Source organism: Schistocerca serialis, chromosome 5, assembly GCF_023864345.2.
Source record: "Schistocerca serialis cubense isolate TAMUIC-IGC-003099 chromosome 5, iqSchSeri2.2, whole genome shotgun sequence".
NCBI classification, from domain to species: Eukaryota; Metazoa; Arthropoda; class Insecta; order Orthoptera; family Acrididae; genus Schistocerca; species Schistocerca serialis.
In genome coordinates, this window is record NC_064642.1 from 716,808,963 (window position 1) to 716,833,284 (window position 24,322).

Sequence of the window (24,322 nt, forward strand, 5' to 3'; positions counted from 1 at the left end):
CTCGGTTGCCAACTTGCACATAAATTATGGAAATTAACTTTACAATTATTGAGCATTAATCGTCATTGTCATGTCAGGTGTTGCCCATTCAGTACGCCCTAAATAAACAAAACATAGGCACAAGCGAGCAGTTTGTTTACATGTCATTAAATTAGGCTAGGGCAATTGGTTGGTTTATTTATAAAAGAGGACAATGCCTCCTATTTGACCAGAACCCGCCAATACCACTACTGCTAGCGTACAACAACTGATGGCAATACATCTATTTTCAAGAGGCTAGGCGATTTAATAGAATTCTTAAAAAAAAAATACAAATAAATAAATAAATAAAAATTTCCATAATTTTCTGGAAACACCTCATAAAAATCATTCTAGTCTGCAGCCATTAGTTCCCAGACAATTTCTATCTTCATAACGTTCCAGATCATGGTTTGCGCCTAGCCTCAGATGCGCTTAGGAAACATAGCTCTACTGGGAGTCTTAGATTTACCCATATACCGGCCATCCGAGTATAGGCTGTTTGGCGTCTTCTTCGCCGAGTGACGGCGGCTTCTTTGCGGAGGCTGCGGTGAGATGAGATGCAATTTTTCCCCAGAAGACTCCCTGTGCTCTACAGCGCTGGGCGTCCTGATGTTTACCTACCGGAGTCGCAAATGGGTCGAGGAAAACTGTGAGTGTTCACTTCCTCTGGCCTCGGCAACCTCGGCGGTGTACAGGTGTATAAAAGAAAGGTGATCCCGCTGGAGAACGCCGGATTTATGTCTTCCGTTTTGAGCTCCCGTGTGTGACGGGTGCTCAGTATCAGCTTCTTGTTGGTATGGACGGACTTGCTGTCTTTGCTCTCACGAGATTTTATACACTACTGGCCATTAAAATTGCTACATCAAGAAGAAATGCAGATGATAAATGGGTATTCATTGGACAAATATATTATACTAGAACTGACAAGTGATTACATTTTCACGCAATTTGGATACATAGATCCTGAGAAATCAGTACCCAGAACAACCACCTCTGGCCGTAATAACGGCCTTGATACGCCTGTGCATTGAGTCAAACAGAGCTTGGATGGTGTGTACAGGTACAGCTGCCCATGCAGCTTCAACACGATACCACACTTCGTCGAGAGTAATGACTGGCGTATTGTGACGAGCCAGTTGCTCGGCCACCATTGACCAGACGTTTTCAATTGGTGAGAGATCTGGAGAATGTGCTGGCAGGGCAGCAGTCGAACATTTTCTGTATCCAGAAAGGCCCGTACAGGACGTGCAACATGCGGTCGTGCATTATCCTGCTGAAATGTAGGGTTTCGCAAGGATCGAATGAAGGGTAGAGCCACGGGTCGTAACACATCTGAAATGTAACGTCCACTGTTCAAAGTGCCGTCAATGCGAACAAGAGGTGACCGAGACGTGTAACCAATGGCACCCCATACCATCACGCCAGTATGGCGATGACGAATACACGCTTCCAATGTGCGTTCACCGCGATGTCGCCAAACACGGATGGGACCATCTTGACGCTGTAAACAGAACCTGAATTCATCCGAAAAAATGACGTTTTGACATTCGTGCACCCAGGTTCATCGTTGAGTACACCATCGCAGGCGCTCCTGTCTGTGATGCAGCGTCAAGGGTAACCGCAGCCATGGTCTCCGAGCTGATAGTCCATGCTGCTGCAAACGTCGTCGAACTGTTCGTGCAGATGGTTGTTGTCTTGCAAACGTCCCCGTCTGTTGACTCAGGGATCGAGACGTGGCTGCACTATCCGTTACAGCCATGCGGATAAGATGCCTGTCATCTCGACTGCTAGTGATACGAGGCCGTTGGGATCCAGCACGGCGTTCCGTATTACCCTCCTGAACCCACTGATTCCATATTCTGCTAACAGTCATTGGATCTCGACCAACGCGAGCAGCAATGTCGCGATACGATTAACCGCAATCGCGATAGGCTACAATCCGACCTTTATCAAAGTCGGAAACGTGATGGTACGCATTTCTCCTCCTTACACGAGGCATCACAACAACGTTTCACCAGGCAACGCCGGTCAACTGCTGTTTGTGTATGTGAAATCGGTTGGAAACTTTCCTCATGTCAGCATGTTGTAGGTGTCGCCACCGCCGCCAACCTTGTGTGAATGCTCTGAAAAGCTAATCATTTGCATATCACAGCATCTTCTTCCTGTCGGTTAAATTTCGCGTCTGTTGCACGTCATCTTCGTGGTGTAGCAATTTTAATGGCCAGTAGTGTAGTTAGAACGGTTAGGCAATGTACTGTTGTGAACTTATACGATTCTGGAGTTCGCCTCCGGGTTGGAAGTCGTCGTTGAGTTTTGTTGAACGTATCACACACTTCAGTCAAAAAATTGTAAACAATTCCACTATGAAAGCTAAACATATACTATTTGATCAAAATTATCCAGATATCTATTAGTGGACATTAATATGGGTTTGTCCACCTTTCACTTTTAGGGCTCTGCTGGGGACACTTTCAGTGAGGTTTCGGAAAGTCTGTGGAGGAATGGAAGGCCATTCTTTCGCAAGAGTCGAAACAAGAGAGGGTAGCGATGTTGGAAACTGTATTCTGGAGCGAAGTCGACGTTCCAACTCCTCCCAAAGGTGTTCCACTGAGTTCAGACTAGGACTCTGGGCACGCCAGCCCATTTCACGAATGTTATTGCGCACAAAGCACCGCCCCACAGGTCCTGCCTTATGATAGGATCCATTGTCGTGGTGATACAACCAGTCATCGCCTCGGAGATGTTTCTCCACGCAGTGCTGTAAAATGAGTTGATATCCATCCGCAACGTTTTCCTAACGACAATAACGGGTCTACAGCCTAACCACCGATACCTCACACCATAAAATCACCCCCTTCTCCCTTCACTGTTGTCACTACAGATGATGTCAGTTAACGTTCCCCAACCCTTCGCCAGACCCAAACCGTTCCATCGGATGGCACAGGGTACTGCATGATTCAGCACTCCAAGTCACTCATTTTTAGTCACCACTGTCCAGTGCCGTCACTCAAGCACCTATTGTCTTGACTACCAGAAATATGTGGCTTATGAGTAGCTGCTCGACCGTAGTACCCCATACTTTTTAACTCCATCCTCACAGTCATTGTATTAGGTAGACTGTTGTTAGCACTTTGGAACTCAGGAGCGATTTCTTCCTTTGATTTCATGAGGTGTTTATTTATTTATTTTTACCCGTCCGCATTGCTCGACGGTCCCTGTGCGTTAGCACATGTGGTCTACCTGCTCTTGGCTAATCTACGGTTGTTCATTTATGTTCCATCTTCAAAATCACATAGCGAACCATCGATTTGGACAGCTTTAGAAGCGTGAATTTGTTACACAGGTAACATTCAATGACTAGTCCACGATCCAAGTCACTGAACGCTCATGACCGACCTTGTGATGTACCGACGGTAGCAGAGCCAGGATGGGGAAGGTGTAGGCACATTTATTTGGTCCAAGCCTTGTTGACACAAATCTGTTATTTAACAATAATTGGTTATACATCCAAGTTAATACAATTAACAGTTTAGAAGGAAATTTTAGCAATAAATTTTTTTTAAACATTCTCTAGAAGAACATGTAGCCCCACTCTGAAACATTACATAAAGGTACTGTTAGTAAAAGATATATTATATCATACAATAGTACAACATGCACAAATATTAACAATTACACCAGAAAAATATTGAACTTATGAATTGTACTACATGTAAATCAAACCTTAAAATTTGGCAAGAGTGCAACAAATTCCCTACTGCCCACTAAAAAAAAAAAAAGTGGCAAGTGGCAATGATAATCAGTGCTTTTTTTATTTTTTTTTTTACCGCCTGATTTCACTTAAGCTTACGTAAACCCTACACAAATGTCAATGTCATGTGACATTAGTTCACCTTTCGTGACAAATACACAAAATTCCTAAATTATTTTATATCAGTTAAGTAAGCTACAAGACAGAAATAACATTAACGACTGATGACATGAGTGAACACTGTCAAGTCTTCAATTTCACGACTGTTGTGTTATCTAGCAAATTTTCATTTACATACTCCCCCCCCCTCATGTGTTCCAAAATACATTCAGTCAGTCTCGAGAAGAAACAAAACTTAATACACAAATAGGGCAATATCAAGAAATAGATGGGTTTATCCCAAGCAATATTAGTAGAATTAGGAAATTTGCAATTTAAACGCACCAATTTTAACAAAGTCTAATGTAATGATTGTAGTGGACTGACAAGGCAGCCAGTCCACAGTGACGGGTAGCCGAAAGAAAGGCACGCGTACACACACGCCGACTGGCGTGAATTCTGGAAAAGGATAAGTAGTGAATGGTAGCAAGAAAAGTACGTAGCTGCTATACTTAACTTTTATATAGTTCATGTGAATACAGCATTCTTGATGTGACATTTCATACGATAACTATCAAACTATGTAAGGCTAATGGCGCCTTGCTAGGTCGTTGCCATGGACTTAGCTGAAGGCTATTCTAACTGTCTCTCGGCAAATGAGAGGAAGGCTTCGGCAGTGTAGTCGCTAGCAAAGTCGTCGTACAACTGGGGTGAGTGCTCGTCCGTATCTCAAGACCTGCCTTGTGGTGGCGCTCGGTCTGCGATCACACAGTGGCGACACGCGGGTCCGACATGTACTAAATGGACCGCGGCCGATTTAAGCTACCACCTAGCAAGTGTGGTGTCTGGCGGTGACACCACATTCCTCCCCCGCAAATCGGCGAACGGTCGTGTTATAAGGCTTCCGCCCGCCGTGGGGAGGACCCCATGTTGACGTATGCGAGGAGGTGGGGAGCCTAACAACAGGCAAGGCTGTGCCACCCGCACCCGGCCATTCGGTCCGAGGGGATCTAGGAAACGCCTGAAAACCTAGTCCAGGGTGCACGTCAACATGCGGTGTATGCGCCCGGAAAGAGACAGGAGGGGCCGAAAGGTCGACCTCCATTGCGTCGGGGTACCCGACGCGCGAAGACTCCATGGGGTCCGGAGTGGGCAAGAGTTCCATGGCGGAGGACGGCTGGTCACGGGAAGCGATCGGCGGCGCGTGACCCAGGGAGGCGTTTGGCGGCTGCAGCGAAGCGCCGAATGCGGGCGGCGCCGGCGGGAGAACAGGCGGCGGCGGCGGCGGCGGCTGCGGCGGCGCGTCGCCATGGGGCAAAATGGAAGGCATCGTCGGTAACACCTGGGGATGAGGCGAGCCAGTAGATGGGTCCCCAGGGCGCTGACCGGACGGCACCGTCGCTGAAAGCAGACGGGGAGCGGCAGAACCCGTGCGACGACAGAGGCGCAGCTGATTGAGATGCCGACGGACCTCACCAGAGGCCCCCAAAACCAAATACATCGCGCGGCCGAGGCAGCGAAGAATGCGCCCTGCGAGCCAACGCTGTGAACCGCGATAGTTGCGATAGAATACAACGTCGCCTGGAGCAAAAGCAGGAGTCTGCCGCTGCACAGGAACCTGATGCGGCGGATGCAGCAAAGACATCAAGGTTTGATGAGGACGACCGTGGAGCAACTCAGCCGACGAGCGACCATCTCGGGGCTGAGAGCGATACGAAGACAAAAAGAGCAACAACGCGTCCTCCCGAGAATGCGACTCTTTCAACTTCAACATCTGTGACTTGAAAGTCCGTACCAGTCGTTCAGCGGCACCGTTTGACTGAGGCGAAAACGGCGCGGATGTCAGATGTTGAATACCATTGGCCTGGCAGAATGACTGGAATTCTGCGGACATGAATTGTGGGCCATTGTCGGAAACAATAGTCTGCGGAAGACCTTCAATGCAAAAGATAGCAGACAATGCTTGGATGGTGGCAGAGGACGTCGTGGAAGACATCCGGACAACAAAAGGAAAATTACTGAAGGCATCTACCAGAACCAACCATCGAGCATTCCAGAATGGACCAGCAAAATCGATGTGCAAGCGTTGCCAAGGGGAAGTGGCTTTTGGCCAAGCAAAGACTTTCCGCGGCGGTGCGGATTGTTGTTCGGCACACGCCATGCAAGAAGAACACATATTCGTAATCGCAGCATCGATTCCGAACCAAGTACAGTGCTGACGAGCGAGTTGTTTCGTTCGCACTATACCCCAATGTCCTTGGTGAAGAAGCCGTAAAACAGAGAACTGTAACGAACGTGGGACCACGACTCTGGACTGATCATTATCAGAACGCAACAACAAAACACCATGTCGAACAAAAAGTCTCTCCTTATGAGCAAAAAATCGGCGAACCAACGGATCCTCGATCCGAGACTTTGACAAAGGCCATTGCGTTGCAACAAAACGCAAAACGGTAGCAAGGACCGGGTCAGCAGCGGTGGCTGTAGCTACACGACGAAAATCAATCGGAAACGATTCGACCACTTCATCGGTTTCCGAATCAATGAACATGCAAGCAAGTTCAGAAGAATCGAATGCTTTATCCTCAGCAACAGGCAAACGGGACAACGCATCGGCGTTTCCATGCTTAGCAGTGGACCGATACAAGATATCGTAGCGGTACTGCGAGAGGAAAATAGACCAGCGAATGAATTTCTGCGCTGTACGTGGAGGTACAGGCTTGTTCGGATGAAAAAGCGACGTCAAAGGTTTGTGGTCTGTGATGATGGTAAAGTGACGACCATACAAGAAATCATGGAACTTAGTAACACCAAACACGAGAGCCAAAGCTTCTTTCTCTATCTGTGAATAATTTCTTTGCGCAGACGAGAGCAATTTTGACGCAAAGGCAATAGGGCGATCATGCGAGCCAACTTTGTGCGCAAGCACAGCACCGATCCCGAAATCCGATACATCTATCATCAACAAAAGGGGTTTCTGGGGATCGAATGGCGTAAGGCAAGTATGAGAAAGCAACGCCGATTTCAACTGGCGAAAGGCGCGTTCGCATTCCGTCGTCCAGACGAACGGAACACCCTTACGGCGTAAGCTATGAAGCGGAACTGAAATGGAAGAGGCATTGCGCAGAAAGCGATGATAATAGTTAATTTTACCCAACACACTCTGTAGCTGCTTCACATTTTATGGCGAAGGCAATTCTTGTATGGCACGGAGGTGCTCTGGACTCGGATGTATGCCTTGGGCATTAATGACATATCCCATCCTCGTCGCCAATGTAGTGGACTGACAAGGCAGCCAGTCCACAGTGACGGGTAGCCGAAAAAAAGGCACGCGTACACACACGCCGACTGGCGTGAATTCTGGAAAAGGATAAGTAGTGAATGGTAGCAAGAAAAGTACGTAGCTGCTATACTTAACTTTTATATAGTTCATGTGAATACAGCATTCTTGATGTGACATTTCATACGATAACTATCAAACTATGTAAGGCTAATGGCGCCTTGCTAGATCGTTGCCATGGACTAAGCTGAAGGCTATTCTAACTGTCTCTCGGCAAATGAGAGAAAGGCTTCGGCAGTGTAGTCGCTAGCAAAGTCGTCGTACAACTGGGGCGAGTGCTATTCCGTATCTCGAGACCTGCCTTGTGGTGGCGCTCGGTCTGCGATCACACAGTGGCGACACGCGGGTCCGACATGTACTTAATGGACCGCGGCCGATTTAAGCTACCACCTAGCAAGTGTGGTGTCTGGCGGTGACACCACAATGATAATTTGGATAGAACTTTCATAAAATGATCGATGATAGTGGATACCGTGCCACACACTATGAAACAAATTAAGAATTATTCACAGTAGACACCTGGCACATGATGATATTCTCTGAAGTATTTCAAATCACAAAATGTTGGCTACAAGTACCAACCCCATAATAAAGTAATGATCATGAAATATAATAAAAGTATATGAAAATTTCGGCCTTAGCCAGGTGACGAGAACCGCACCAGTGCAGCTTCCTGTTACACTCGAGCGCTAGGCCCAACAAACAACAGCTGGTCATGGAGAACCACGCTAAGCAAGCGAGCATTCCGTCCTCCGCACACGCTCGCAAACAGCCACACTCGTCGCAGTCCTTAATCGGCAGGCACAAGTTGACTCCCCGCCGCTTCCGTCCTGTCGCCATCCACCGACCGAGCCGTCCTCCCAAAACGCACCAGCGCTCATCGACACGCCTCCTATCGCTGCGGCGAAAACAAGTGATATAATCTCGCGGGTAAATCAAAATGCTGAGCCGTGACACGGCTCAGACCGATTGTACTGTTACTGCTTCTCTACTGACAAGAAAATACTGCCCTCGCCAATCTTTTATATTGACGCGTCTACCTCTTGTGACATCTAGTGTCATTTTGGCATTACATAGAGGTGTCTGGACGGTTTTGATCAGATAGAGCAGGTCTCACCATTTACAGGTCCAGAAATGTAAAGAAAAAAGAAAATTATAAACTTTACTGAATTACCTTTTCTGTTTTCTTACAGACGAAAGTGATACACGGAATGAATTTTGATCAAGTGGATCGCCCATGGAAATCCCTTTACGTTGGGTGGCTGTACACTCCTGAAGAAGTACCAAAAAGTCTTGGAGAAACACTGAACTCAGAATACTTTTATAACATTTCCGTAAGTACCTAACGCAGCTATCATTTTCGAGACACTGAGCGTTTTGGACGTAAATTGTCTCCAATTGAAACGTCCACTTAGAACAATTATAGATGACTGTGCTTAAACTGACACACAATGTTTTTAGCGCAACGCAATCTGACTTTCAAAAATCCCTACAGAAGAATGGCCCTGACTAACATTAACCTATACCTTTCACAAATCACTTACCTCACCAAAAATCTTCGTTACTCGAACTACTGCAATACAGCGAGCGCCACTACTACCGGCTAAATAAAAGATTCAAATTACTGAAGGCATTAACTTCTAATAGGCATAGTTAGCAAATTAAAGATTTTGATAGAGAACAAACAATGTATTTACCTCAATAGTGTTCAAAAGTCATAATGTATATAGCAGTTCATGACATCCAGTCTTACAAATTTCAAAACTCCGCCATCTCTCTCCCCACATCCACCACTGCTGGCGGCTCACCTCCAACTGCCGAACGCTATGCGCTGTTAACAGCAAACCGCCCAACACTACAATAGCGAATACTACAACAATGCCACCCAGCCACAGACTGCACACAGCACAGCCAGTGATTTTCATACAGAGCGCTACGTGGCGTTACCAATAAAAAAACCTAAACAGCCTACTTACACAATGACTATATTGTAGGTAGAATATATTATTATAGTCTTGATTTCCTTTTTACATGTAAAAGTAGTTTCATCCTTAAAGAGATAATTAAAATATTTCAAACATTGTATGTTGTATCCTTACCGGAGAAGGTACACCAGCGTGGCCATATATCATATGCACTTTGCTAAGGAAACTGCTTATAGATTGAGCGGCTCTGCTATTTTCAGTTACGACAGCAGTGGAGCCGTAGATTAAAGTGGTATACGCCCTGTTAGGTATCTCAGATTTTCCTGACATGGTTTGTAGATTTCCAGTAAGAAGTGCATAGGGAGGTCATATATCAGAAAAACGTTTGCTGTGAACCTCCAATAATCTGCAGTGCCCTATCTGAAAAGAGGTTATACAGGGCGTTTGTGGAGGAGAGGTCAGTATTTTAAAGAGTGATAGTATAAGTAATTCTGAACAAAAAATGTTATATGAACATTGGTGCACAAATGCTTCGTTAGGGAGGTATGGGTATTGAAAGGAGCCTTAAGACTGCAAACTTGATACGCACAACGTGAACGTATACGCAATACAAATGGACCGTCACCTGATTTTCTTGCAAACAATGCACGGGTACATGCCATTTTTACGCTATGCAGCCTACCACATATTATGGTCATGTGACGTACATAGTACAATCACCCGTTGTTTGCGCAGTTGTGCCGTGTAAGCCGCATTGTGTAGTGTATCGGCGACGGATCGGTTAGTAGTGTAGGGTGTTAATTGCGTTCGTACAAGCGCTGCTAACAATGCCACACGTCTACAGTAATGAGGAATACGCAGATATGGCGTATGTTTATGGATTCTGCGATGGTAGAGCTACCGCTGCGAGAGAAGAATACCACAGGCGCTTTCCGACTCAACGATTACCTGATCGCAGGGTGTTCACCAAAGTGTAATCACTTTGCGTGCAACAGGCTCTCTTCCAAGTAGACGTTTTTCGTCCGAGCTTGCACTTCAACAGACTTTGCATGAACAGGAAGAAATTATCGGAAGTATGTTAAGTTTTAAAGCTGTTTGTAAAAGACGTGGTATGTCTTTTTCAACTTAATACATGTAACATGCATGTTGAAATGCATTACGTACTAAACGCAAAATAAAAAAAAACATTATGTAAAAATGTGTAACATAACTGTACTTTTCTGTAACATTGTGCCAGTACGAGCATACGAAGAATGTCCCTGTGTATGAATGTCCCACAGACACGTGTATGGGAAACATTACATGCGGAAAACCTGTATCCATTTCACATACAGCGGGTCCAAAATCTCCACGCTGGCGACAATACCCAACGACTTCAGTTTGGTCACTGGGTAATTGAGAATATTCATTTGTTTCCATATATACTATTCACTGACGAAGCCCAGTTTTCACGACGTGGAATAAACAACACACGGGAAAATACGCACGCTTTAGTGGAGAGCAATTTCCAGGTTCGTTTTGCCATAAACGTTTGGTGCTGCATGATCGATAACCTTTTGTAGGTCCATTTATTATCAATCAGCAATTTAAGGCAGAGAGGTGTCTGCAATTTTTTTGAAAATTCATTTGTGGAACTATTGGAAGACGTTCCTTTAGCCAAGCGAACTGGAATGTACTTTCAACATAACGGTGCCCTCCACATGTTACCTTACTTGTGAGGGACCATCTCAATCGCACCTACCCTAATCGCTGGATTGGCCGTGGCAGTGCTATTAACTGGCCTCCAAGACCACATGACCTTTGTTCATGGGGTTGGATGAAATCAGAGGTGCACAAAGTGAAGGTAAATACACGAGATGTACTGCTTCGTCGCATCATGGACGCTGCTGAATTGTTTAGGAACCAACCACAGGCAATTGAACAAGCAACACAACATGATATCGCTAGAGCGGAAAAGTGCATTGACGTTCATGTGGCATATTCGAACCTGTTCTGTGAACTGTACAACATCTGTACGATAAGTGTTAAAGCTGTTTGTAAAAGACGTGCTATGTCTTTTTTAACTTAATACATGTAACATGCATATTGAAATGCAGTACGTGCTAAATGCAAAGTAAATAAACATGATGTAAAAATGTGTAACATAACTGTACTTTTCTGTAACATTGTTTTCAAGAAAATCACATTACGGCCCAGATGTATTGCATATACGTTCACTTTGTGCACATCAATTTTGCAGAATTAAAGTTCCTTTCAATACCCGCACCTCCCTAACGAAGCATTTGCGGACCTATGTTCATATACCATTTTTTGTTCAGAATTACTTATACTATCACTGTGTAAAATATTGACCTTTCCTCCCCGAATTCCCTGTATAGAATCAATTATATTTCAGAAAAAAACTGGGAAACAGTACGTAGTACTGATGTAATTTGATATTTTTTTATTTTATCCGTCTCAGTTACATGAATATATAATTTTAGTGCAGAGGTTACCGGTTTGGGGCTGACACGGCCATTCTCAAACTACACACGTAAAAATTACAAATTGCAGTTGTTTAAATGCCTTTTTTTCAAGCTGCACATCGAAATTTTTATTTTTATTTATGCACCCAGACGCGTTTCGCCTTTTTTACAAGGCATTTTCTGTGAGTGTTCTGAAATATTACATGATTTGTCCATTTTTACACAAAGGTTATGGTTTCACATCTAGGTTATAGATTTAAAAACAGTGTACATACAGCATGCATGTCCACATTACAAATACTTATATGCGTAAAGGCATGGCTTGTTGTTAACTGTAACTAGTTATACAACATTATGTGAAAAGGCACGAATAGCTTTTGTAAAGAAAGTCAAACTGTGAGCAACAAGTTCTCTCATTGATGAGACAGGTTATGAATATACTGATTCGCCTGAACGACACAACCAAACTGACAAATACAACTCTAGTAGTTTGAGGCGCACAATGTCGTCGCCTCCTGATTTTGTATGTTACATTTGGATGTTACTTTATTTTGTAATACAGAATTGTTAACATTTCTTGTAAAACTGGTATTTTTCTACTTTTCAAAAATGTTATCAATGAATGACAGTGGGTGCGGAAGCACCATAGCAGCCTAAAAGGCAGCCATATGCACACACTCGTATGTGTGAGGGTGACACTAACCAAGGTGTCCTGTAGACTGCTGAGAGTTATATTTGTCAGTCTGGTTGTGTCTTACATGTGTAACAATTGACATATAGGTTATCTTATCAGTGAGAATATTTGTTGCTCACAATTTGACTTTCTGTACAAATGCTATATGTGCCATTTGACATCATGTTGTGTGTCTAGTTACCATTAATATCGATCTATGTATATAAGTACTTGTAATATGGATAAGCATGCTGTGTGTAAACATGTCCGTACATGTACTTTGTAATTTTTACGTGGTTTGAGAACGGGCGTGTCAGCCCGAAATTGGTAGCCACTGCAGCAAAAAATTGTACTCATGAACTGAGACGGACAAAATAAAAAGTTATCAAATTTGCTCAATATTATACAGTTGCGAACCTAACATCCCGAAGCAGCACGCCTCGAATCAGCAAACACGTAATACGTTTTGCGACATTAAGCAATTTTAGCGTTCTGCATTTTCTACGTGGTTTTGTATTATAACGTATGTACTGACATTTTCAGTTTTGCTTTCGTGGCAGTAGTCACACCTGAGGGGGAAAAAAAACAAGAAAGAAAGAAAGAAGATCCTTATGAAGAATGAAAAGTGAAGCACTGAGTGAAGAGGATAATATGTAATGTCCGTAGATATAATTTGACATGTGATTAGAATATGATTTGTCTATGGTGTTTATTTACATTTAAGGTTCAAATGTTCGTTTCTACATTTACTTAGTCACGTCCTGTGATCTAGATTTCATATGCGTTTTATATGCTTTGTGTCATATCATTGTAGAAATGTTGAAAGCGGTAATAATAGATGTTCAAAGACCTGTGGTGCAAAAAGTTCAGTTCTAGATTTCGTTTACTAATTTATGCAAATAGCTTAGCAGGTAGTGGATTTAGGAATTTTCTGAATGTGAAACGTCATGCAAAATGCTGGTAGGCTACATATGTAATCGAACTTTGTCCATCTGCAGATCTCGGGATAACATTTCCCTCCACATGTTCACTAACTCTCATTGCGTTGGCGTGTGTTGCAGCTAGACGCGGAGCTGGTGAAGACGTACAACCTGATGCAAAGACACGCCGTGGCTCTGGAACAGCTGGCCTGGGACCACGAGGAGCTGCACACGCAGTTCGCTCAGGACTTTGAGGACACCGAGCACCACCTCCTCTGCGTGAGTACCAGGCATTTGGTCTAGATTCTATGCAATGAGAGATAAGACGCTAACATTGATGAACAGTCCAGCACTTCAACACCCAGAAAGACCAATCCAAATGAATTCAAAATCGGAGGATTTGTAGAAAAGTGAATAATTATTGTGCGAAATGTCAGTATTACGCTAAGTTAAGTCTCTGAAAAGCCACGAAACTAAGTAGAAGCATGAAAGAAAATGTTGTATTGCTTATCGACGCCGAAGAGCACAGTATTGGCTAGCTTACTCGGAGCAAAATGATCGTTTTCCAAGAAATGGTTTTTTACACTGTAACATTTCGGCATACCAAGGATAGGCTGCATCGAGTGTGATACATGTTTGGAATCGACACCTAGCTATACACTCTGCAGCAAGTAAGCACAGGATCGAACAATATTATCAACCTACCCGATGACACGTTGTTTTGTTTTCGTGTTTGTAACTCCTTTAATCCTTGACGCTGAACATTGCAGAGGGGAACCTTGCCGCAAACTCTGAACGAGGGATGATACTGTAACAAACAAATGATGGGACGGTATGACGCAGCCCTCGATCATTGTTATATCCTGCATTTGGATGTTAGCAACCTGTGCAGGTCTGCCATGCTACAATTTCCACCTACTGCAGACTTCCCACGATCCAGTGGCACATGCATGTGAGAAGAAAAAGAAAAGAAAAAAGTGGTATATATTTTCTGAGTGTGCAACAGGACTCGGATGAATGTCGTCTCAGCATATCTTTATAGGATGCACGACGAGCATTGTGGTGTTCAGTTTATGCAGGTCTGCGAAACTTCTCAGGTTGTTGACTACAAGTTCTGGAGGGAACAGTTTGTATATCGTTATAAGAATTTCCAGCAGTACCTCGATTTCATAATGGAACTAATTGAAACCCACGGCGTGGTGAAATTCAACCATAGTTTCTGGTTGGGAATTTTATTGATTTAAATACCACCAATTAATTCGTGAAGTGATCTTCTGAAAAATGTATTTTTAAGGCAACGAACAAATCAAGTTTTAAAAAGCAAGTAATAATATTTTGATACGCTATGGTATTACATTGGTCGGCCATCGCAAATTGTAAGGGTATCATTATCGATAACAGACACAACAAAAAAAGTTTTGCATCACCCCGGTTCCCAGAACTCCTGAAGACAGACATTGATTGTGGATATTGTATCACAGACACAGTCCCTTTGACTGTTCAGAGATGTCACTAAACCCGCCCAAAGATGTAAACAACCATGCATGAGCAGCGCCTATTAGACGGAGGGGGTCATTCCACCAGGAAGGAGTGAACCAAAGCGATGTTGTTCGGACATGGAGGAGATACAGAGAGACAGGAACTGTCGATGACATGCCTCGCTCAGGCCGCCCAAGGGCTACTATTGCATTGGATGACCGCTACCTACGGATTATGGTTCGGAGGAACCCACTGACAGCAACGCCACCATGTTGAATAATGCTTTTCGTGCAGCGACAGAACGTCGTGTTACGACTCAAACTGTGCGCAATAGACTGCATGATGCGCAACTTCACTCCTAACGTCCATGGCGAGGTCCATCTTTGCAACCACGACACCATGCAGCGTGGTACAGATGGGCCCAGCAACATGCCGAATGGACCACTCAGGATTGGCATCACGTTCTCTTCACCGATGAGTGTCGCATTTGTCTTCAACCAGACAATTGTCGGAGACGTGTTTGGAGGCAACCCGGTGAGGCTGAACGCCTTAGACACAATGTCCAGTGAGTGCAGCAAGGTGGAGGTTTGATGCTGTTTTGGGGTGGCATTATGTGGGGCCGACGTACGCCGCTGGTGGTCATGGAAGGCGCCATAACGGCTGTATCATACGTGAATGCCATCCTCCGACCGATAGTGCAACCATATCGCAGCATATTGGCGAGGCATTCGTATTCATGGACGACAATTCGCGCCCCCATCGTGCACATCTTGTGAATGGCTTACTTCAGGATAGCGACATCGCTCGACTAGAATGATCAGCATGTTCTCCAGACATAAACCCTATCGAACAAATCTGGGATAGACTGAAAAGGGCTGTTTATGGACGACGTGACCCACCAACCACTCTGAGGGACCTACGCCGAATCGCCGTTGAGGAATGGGACAATCTGAATCAACAGTGCCTTGATGGACTTGTGGATAGTATGCCACGACTAATACAGGCAAGCATCAATGCAAGAGGACGAGCTACTGGGTATTAGAGCTACCGGTGTGTACAGCAGTGTGGACCACCACCTCTGAAGGTCTCGCTGTGTGATGGTACAACACGCAATGCATGTTTTTCATGAGCAATAAAAAGGGTGGAAATGAGGTTTATATTGATCTCTATTCCAATTTTCTGACAGGTTCCGGAACTCTCGGAACCGAGTGATAAGAAGAATATTTGGGTCGTGATGGCCACTCAATATTCGTGGATAATAATTTGTTAAAGCTAATTATGAAGAATCGTGAGCAATTTCAAGATCGAGAAGTGATATGTGTGTGGCAGCCATTAGTAGCATATGACAAATTAATTTCTCTATATCCCACGGTACATAAAAGTTAGATATTGGAAGTAGCCTTAAACTATTTTGGGAGGAGCAACCAAACAGATGAAATACTCATAACACCCACTAGATTAAAGGAACTTACTATGTGGCTAAGCAGGCTGAGTGATATTGGACGGAGAGGGACTGATCAGGACCCATAAACTATGTGAAATAAAACTGTGTTTCAATTTAAAACTTTTATCAGTTCAGAACATTCATTTAACATAATTTCTACAAGTTAGGATGCTGTGCACAGGTCGGTTTAGACATAATTCAATTCTACAGCCACCTGCCAATCTGATGTAACAAACCCATTTCACTTCTCTGAGTGTCACAAACTCTAGTGAACATTATTATTCTAAAATATATAACAAGGGCTTACAAACTATCATGATGAAGCGATATACTTAAACATCAATCCCAAAACTGAATTACATACTGTTTCTTATTGTGAATTTGCTGTTCTACAGATGGCTATGATTAGACTGGAGTATGCGAAATGTGTATACGTCGACGTGTTTGTATATGGCCTCTCAATGTTGTACATATAGTTCTTCCAGCATGGAGTTTGCAAAAATCCAGTTGAATAATTCTGTTATATGCTATGGATATGGGTTGTTTCATCTACAGCGTGAAAGATTGTGAACCATACGAATAGTAATAGTGCTGACCAAAGACATTTATAAATATGTACGCAGTATCCATATCATATAACATTAACCTAAAACAGTATTATCAAACTAATGAGCCATAAGGCCAATGAATCGTTGTATGAGGAATTCGTAGGTTTAGATCAATACGTACATATACCATATAAAAGTGCAACCATGAGACGGGCTAAGGAGTTGTAGCATGCTGCCACAAGATAATTTTTGCTGCTATATTAGGCGGGAGAATCAACGCTTTCACATCATCCTGCAGTCTAAGCATCGACGGCATACCGCAGTCCAATCCAAAACCGACTGTCTCGCCAAGCCTATAGAAAGAAGAACGATGTATCATCTGTGCTGGTTGCTTTGAGTCCGGGTGATATGACTTCTTTGAAGGTTGCCTATCCTGTCACACAACTTTGGTTACATTGTTCAAACTTGTTGAAACTTTTACAGATGTGTACATGTATCTTCTTTTTGTAGGGATACCATTTGCGGTTATCTCGCATTTCCATAAATAGTGTACACATCGTAATTGAGCGATATAAAAAATTTCGTAGGTGTAAGCAGAATTACCCAGTAAAATGTATTTAAAATTAGATTTCCCTGATTTTCTTGCGGCGAGGTTAGTACACACTACCCCGAAGTTTGTGCTTATCTCAACAATAAAATGCTTTGCCGATATGGGAGATCCAGATTAATTATCTATTGTCCTCCTGATGATTAAAATGAAGTACACCAGAATAGAAGTCAGTGTAAATCAGCAGTTTTGAGGCCAATATAATTTTTAGTAATGAAGAATGTAATAATTCCAGTTCAAAGAAAGGAGTTGCTAACAGGTGTGAAAATTACCGAACTATCAGTATCATAAGTCATGCTACCAAAAGACTATCACGAATTCTTTACAGAAAAATCAGAAGAACGGAAAAACTGGTAGAAGCCGACCTCGGTGAAGACCAATTTGGATTTCGGAGAAATCTAGGAACACACGAGGCACTACTGACCCTACGACTTATCTTAGAGGATAGGTTAAGGAAAGGTAAACCTACGTTTGTGGTATTTTTAGATTTAGAGAAAGCTTTCGACAATGTTGAATAGATTAATCTCTTTAAAATTCTGAACATATCGGGGGTAAAATACAGGGAGCGAAACGCTATTTGCAAATTGTACTGGAACCAGACGGCAGTTATAAGAGTCGAGGGGCATGAAAGAGAAGCAGAGCTTGAGACGGGAGCCTATCCCCGATGTTATTCAGTCTGTGCATTGAGCAAGCAGTAAAGGAAACCAAAGAAAGATTTGGAGTAGGAATTAAAACTCGATGAGAAGAAATAAATACTTTGAGGTTTTCGGATGATATTGTAATTCTGTCAGTCAGCAAAGGATTTGGACGAGCCATTGAACGAAACGGACAGTGTCTTGAAAGGAGTGTATAAGAGGAACATCAACAAAATTAAGACAACGATAATGGAATGTAGTCAAAGTAAATCAGGTGATGCTGACGGAACAGGTTAGGAAACGAGACACTTAAAGTAGCAGTTGAGTTTTGCAAAATAACTGATGGCCGAAAGACGAAGTGTATAAAATGTAGACTGGCAATGACAAGAGAAGCGTTTCTGGAGAAAAGAAATTTGTGGACATCAAATATAGACTTAAGTGTTAGGAAGTCTTTTCTGAAGGCATTTGTCTGAAGTGTAACCATGTGTGGAAGTGAAACATGAACGATAAATAGTTTAAGAGAATAGACGCTTTTGAAATGTTATGCTACAGAAGAATGCCGAAGATTAGATGGATAGATCACATAACTAATGAGGACGTACTGAATATAACCGAGGAGAACAATTTGTGGCACAACTTGATTAAAAGAAGGGCTTGGTGGATACGACGCATTTTGGGATATCACCAATTTAGTATTTGAGGGAGGGAGGGGGGGGGGGGCGTGGGAGCAAAAATCGTAGAGGCAGACCAAGAGATGAATATAGTAACCAGATTCAGGAGAATGTAGGCTCCAATAGTTATTCGGAGATGTAGATGCTTGCACGACGTAGAGTAGCATGAAGAGATGCATCAAACCATTCTTCAGACTGAACACAGCAACAACAACAACAATGATGAATTACTTGAAAATGTACTGACTCGTGGAGACCGAGCAAATAGCTGCAGAATACATCTAGAAATAATATCCTGGAACCAAAATGTTGCACAGTTTCATTTGAAAAAACGAATTTCATTCTCAGTGGTTTGTAAGATTAAGATACAATGCTACTCTTTATTTTGTGAAGTTATAGTTGCTATTCGTCAAACTGAAAATAAACTATCAATTTTTTTAGGATATCAAAAATTCTAAGGTGAAGTACATGTCTGACCCTATATGTGGGATTCGAGAAGCAACGTTAACGGGGGACTATATGTACCAGCTGTTTGAAATTCCCTCACTCCATCTTCAAGCGGATCAACACGGAGGCTCCGACTGAAATAACGTGAATGGTCTGTCAGTTCTAAATTCCAGATGTTGTTTATCTGATCGTGACACCCTAAAGGTTGAGTCGCACTTGACAGAACGTAGCGTCAAAACATTCAACAATGCATTTCAAATGGCTGCATTCAAGAAAGCTGTCAACAGAACAGGGCGATAACGTCAACTTTCTCGCGAAGAAAGTTTGACGTTGACTTGGTGGAGGGGCGTGGCATAGTCTGCTAACACCGGAAGTTGAACCGCTGTTACATGAGAAACTTTCTTGTCTGGATCGACAGCTTAAGCAAGTGAGTCTAGTGCAGCGCCCCTGGCGTTTTATTCCTGCCTTGAGTCTCACATGTCGCGAATGGTCGTTTTCATTTACATATCAGTGCCAAAGGTGCCAAACTGCTTGAGCTGTGAGGACTCTCTGCTGTTCAGTTGAACGGTAGAAGTGAGATTGTATTTGAGCGACCATCCTACATTTAAAAAATAATATAAATATGGTTCTGAACTCTGCAGACTACCACCTAAAGACGCTACATTTATTAGAAGACGCCACGTACCGCAACCTTAGTCGTGATCCCACACAGGCCATTGTCAGAAAGACAGGGAAGTTATTAAAGGATTCTGATTTACTAGATGAAGTGGTGAAGAAATTAACGCCTCGTGCCGCCAGACCTCCCAGACTTATGGATTACCAAAGATCCAGAAGGAAAGTGTTCCTCTGAGGCCCATTGTTAGCGCAATCAGTTCGCCCACCCACAGACTTACTAAACATCTGGTAGGATTATTAGCACCAAAAGTGTGACATGGTGAACACCATGTTGTCAACTCGCAGAAATTTGTTGAGACACTCAAGAGAATGAAGATAGACCCAAACGATCTAATGGTTAGCTTGGACGTTGAGACACTTTTTACGAGAGTGCCAATACAAGATATGCTGGATCTTTTGGCCCAACATTTTCCATATGGAATCATTAAGTTGTTCCGTCACGTCCTAACGACAACGTACTTTTTGTACTGCGATGAATATTATGAGATGACGGACGGCACAGCCATGGGATCACCACTGTCTCCAGCAGTCGCAAATTTCTTCATGGAGCACTTTGAGGAGCAGGCTCTGCAAACTACGACATTGCGGCCGTCTTGCTTTCTACGATACGTTGATGACACCTTCCTGATATGGCCTCATGATGAAGATACACTACAGCAGTTCGTCGATCACATGAATGGTGTCCATCCCAACATTAAATTTACTGTCGAGGTGGAGGAGCACGGTAAGCTAGCATTCTTGGCTGAGTTGGTTGAGCGGAAGGCAGGAGGCTAGCTTGCCCAATCAGTGTACCGGAAACCAACACAAACTGATCGGTACTTGTACGCCAATGGTTTCCGCCACACTGTACACAAGAAAGCGGTCTTGAACACGTTGGTTCGTAGAGCCAAGATTTTCTCTGACGACGACCTCCTACAGTCTGAATTGCAGGACTTGAAACGTGTTTTCGGGGAAAATGGATACAGCAAAAGAGACACTGCAAACGCTTCCAAAGGCCGCCGACGAAAGACACCTGGTGAATCAGTAGAAGAGGCCAAACTGACTGCATTCCTGCCATATTGTGGAGAAACTAGCAGCAAGTTAGGACGTCTGCTGCAGAAACATGGGCTAAGACCGGTGTTCCGGCCCGCCCCCAGGATACGAGATATGTTGCGCCCTGTTAAAGATGACATTGCTCTTCGAGTGTACGGAGTGTATTGTGTACCCTGTGAATGAGGCAGCATATATGTCGGACAAACAATTCGCACGGGTGCAGAGAGTTGTACTGAGCACAAGCGCCATATGAAACAAAGGGAGCTTGACAAGTCGGCCATAGGGGCCATAGCGGAGTTTACCCGCATAACGTCCGTCTTCCACCTTGGTGTGTATTTTTTAAGCCTAATAATTTTACTTATATTTTATAAAAAATGTTTTCTTGCTAGAAGTTCTAGCTCCGAATGAGGCAGTATTGAGTGTTATATGGGCGGCCTCTTTATCTGAAATTACGGTCCTGTGTTTTTAATGTTCTCGTTTTAGTGATATATGATACGAAAAATCTGTTTATGTACTGCATCTGTGTGTTGTATTATACACCTTGTTTTCTCATTTTAAATTTACGGCCTTCATTAATATTTTACTTCGTCAAAATTTTAGGACAAGTTATTGCACAGGTGTGGCCCCTAGTAATTCCATCTTATCAATGTTTTACATGCATTACATTTATAAAGTTTTAGTGGGTATGTATATCCAGTTTACGATCTCTCATTCTTATCACTGCTGCGTCGCAGCGCCACCTATTGAGGTGGTTCTGTATTAGGCTTCAGTACTAGCACACGACGCTGTGGTGCATTATGCTTACTACCTGAGCCCCCATCTTACTCTGTTACTCGCTCCTGTGAACGGGAACGCGTTATGCAGATCTTGGTGCCTCCCGCGCCCATCTAGAACAGGTAATGATTTTGCTATTTTATATTTCTAGATTTTACTGAGTTTAACGAAGGCGACGTTGGCCTGATATATTCGACGATGCCCCAACACTGACTAAAGGATTCTTCTAATAAATACCAAATTAAGGTATTTGCTCTTTCAGTAGTTGATCTGTTTATACATGCTTATAGGTTATCCAAGTCTGCACATCGCGATCGCGATTCTTAAATAGATGTATTTGTTCTCTGTTTTCTGTGTAGATAACCTGATGATGCCTAAATAAGGCGAAACGCGTCGTTGAAAAATAAAAAACTAAAATTGCAACCAAGACTGTTTTTAACCAATACTGTTAAGCACTGGTTTGCTATATGCCATATATGGATTGGAAGAATTAAAAGCCCAATGAACGAGATAAATCAAATTAAATTGACTGTAACTGCTATCGCGTGATTAAATTTCAGTAGGAAGACATGTGGAGATAGTACTAACACATGTCACTCGATTGTGGGACTAGCGAAAACTCGAAAACTGAAGTGAATCGTGCTTGTGATCTTTTGTTTGTTGCTGTTGGTACGTATCACTTGCAGCCTAGAAGACATGGCAGTCCGTGTTTCACGGTAATTTTTATTGTTAAAAGCCGTAGTGTGGTGTGTGTACTGTAAGACCTTCGGTACACACACCATCGGATTGTTTGACTTGTCGCTCTAGCGAAGTAGGCGAGTGTCAGCAATATGTCTCGTGGTCTTATCGTGGCGTGTTTATCTTCTGCCGTTAGGTCAGACGATAGAACTGCCACTTGCACGCTTACGGTAGCAGATTGACGGTGACCACCTTAAAACAGAACTTGATTAATTTTCACACACATTTATTAAAATAATAAAAATCATAAATCTTACTTAACTTGATTCTGGATGCTATTTACAATTGATAATCTAAAGTTCCTTTGGTCTTGGTACGTTAATCTTATTCTCACATATCTCTGATACTTGACAAAGTGTCTATACATTTCTGTTCGTGGCTATGTACAGGAATATGATAATCTTATTAGGCACAGACTGAAACTTGACTATAGACTGGTGCAGACTAATGCAGACTGACTAACCGGAGGTCTGTACACTCGTTATAATACCTCGCGCGTTCAGGTATCACTGCGCGAGTGTGATCCGCGAGGAGAAAAGGTTCTACGTTAGCAGCAATCTCATTGGCTGCGTGACATATTAATACGCGGATCGGCGGAAGCAGAATTTGGTCCGTCTCTAAGACAGCGCCATCTCGTAGTGCGGAGACGGACGAGTGCTGCGCCTGCGCTGTTGTGCTTAGCGGGGCGCGCTCTAGTCGGAAATTTGTGTACGCGCTGACTACGCGGAGCTATGTACACAACACATAGTACGTAATAACCCTAAGAAACTGCTTAGAGATAGCACCAGCAGAAGCCGCCAGATTGCGAGTAGTCGAAAACTGTAGCAGCATACGAGATTTCTCGAGGTGTGATGAAGAAGGCAATTGGATAATTTGTAGGTGAGAGAGGGAGGGGGCAAGACCTGGGGGTATGGTGCATTTTTCGTATTTTGGAAGAGGAATCGCGACTTTTAAGTAGCCATAAAAAAGTTCCAGTTGCGACCCTGTTAAAAATCTGCGTAATACCATCCTGAAAGATAAACACCTTATTCACTGTAATTTTTCCTTTCTTTAAGAGCTAGAGGGAGGGGTAAGGGTTGGGCACGGCTTCCTTGCCTCCGAGTATGGGTGCCCATGGAAGTGATGTAAACAGATCAAGCCGTTCGAGTCGTGATCCAGCACAGCACTGGTGATTACATCTGTATTCGACGGTGACGTCGCGTTCCGTCCCATTCTGTCGACGTCTAGTAAGTGACTCGACGTTAAGGCTGTAGTACTGCACTTGCGAGTATTGAACACTTACAGAAAGGAAGTGCTTGACGTGTCGGCCACTGAGCTGCAACCCCTGGCGCAGGTGCTGGCGGCGCTGGACGTGGGCGTGCGCTTCCTACGGCTGGAGCAGCCGCGGCCCGTCGGCCGCGAGGCCATGAGCTTCGGGTGCCGGCAGATGCGCGGGCCCGCGGCGCGCATGCGCGACTGGCTCATCCTGCGCCACTACACCAACCTGCTAGAGTACGTCGCGCAGGTGTTCACCGGCCTGCAGGGGCACCCGGCCGCCAGGTTTAACTACTGACTGCCTGGCTCCTGTAACCAACTCACATACAGCGTCTACTCGCACCAGTCTTCTGTATTAATTTCTCACTAAATGCAAAATACATCGACTCATAATGTGATTCATGGTTCATTTGAACAATTTTATTTTCGATGTGGCGATTATACACTACTGGCCATTAAAATTGCTACATCTCGAGGATGACGTGCTACAGACGCGAAATTTGACAGACAGGAAGAAGATGCTGTGATATGCAAATGATTAGCTTTTCAGAGCATTCACACAAGGTTGGCGCCGGTGGCGACGCCTACAACGTGCTGACATGAGGAAAGTTTCCAACCGATTTCTCATACACAAACAGCAGTTGACCGGCGTTGCCTGGTGAAACGTTGTTGTGATGCCTCGTATAAGGAGGAGAAATGCGTACCATCACGTTTCCGACTGATAAAGGTGGGATTGTAACCTATCGCGATTGTGGTTTATCGTATCGCGACATTGCTGCTCGCGTTGGTCGAGATCCAATGACTGTTAGCAGAATATGGAATCG

General features: G+C 43.7%; 1 protein-coding gene across 1 annotated transcript in view; it reads left to right on the forward strand.

Annotated features, from left to right (window-relative positions):
• The window catches only part of LOC126482193 (uncharacterized), a 35,168-nt gene extending 11,372 nt beyond the window's left edge, over positions 1-23,796 (forward strand). Inside the window, exons 2-4 of the mRNA XM_050106172.1 lie at positions 8,405-8,545; positions 13,336-13,473; positions 23,578-23,796. Of these exons, the coding sequence (XP_049962129.1) occupies positions 8,405-8,545; positions 13,336-13,473; positions 23,578-23,796 (498 nt within the window). The remainder of the gene's footprint in view (positions 1-8,404; positions 8,546-13,335; positions 13,474-23,577) is intronic.
• The last annotated feature ends 526 nt before the right edge of the window (positions 23,797-24,322 follow it).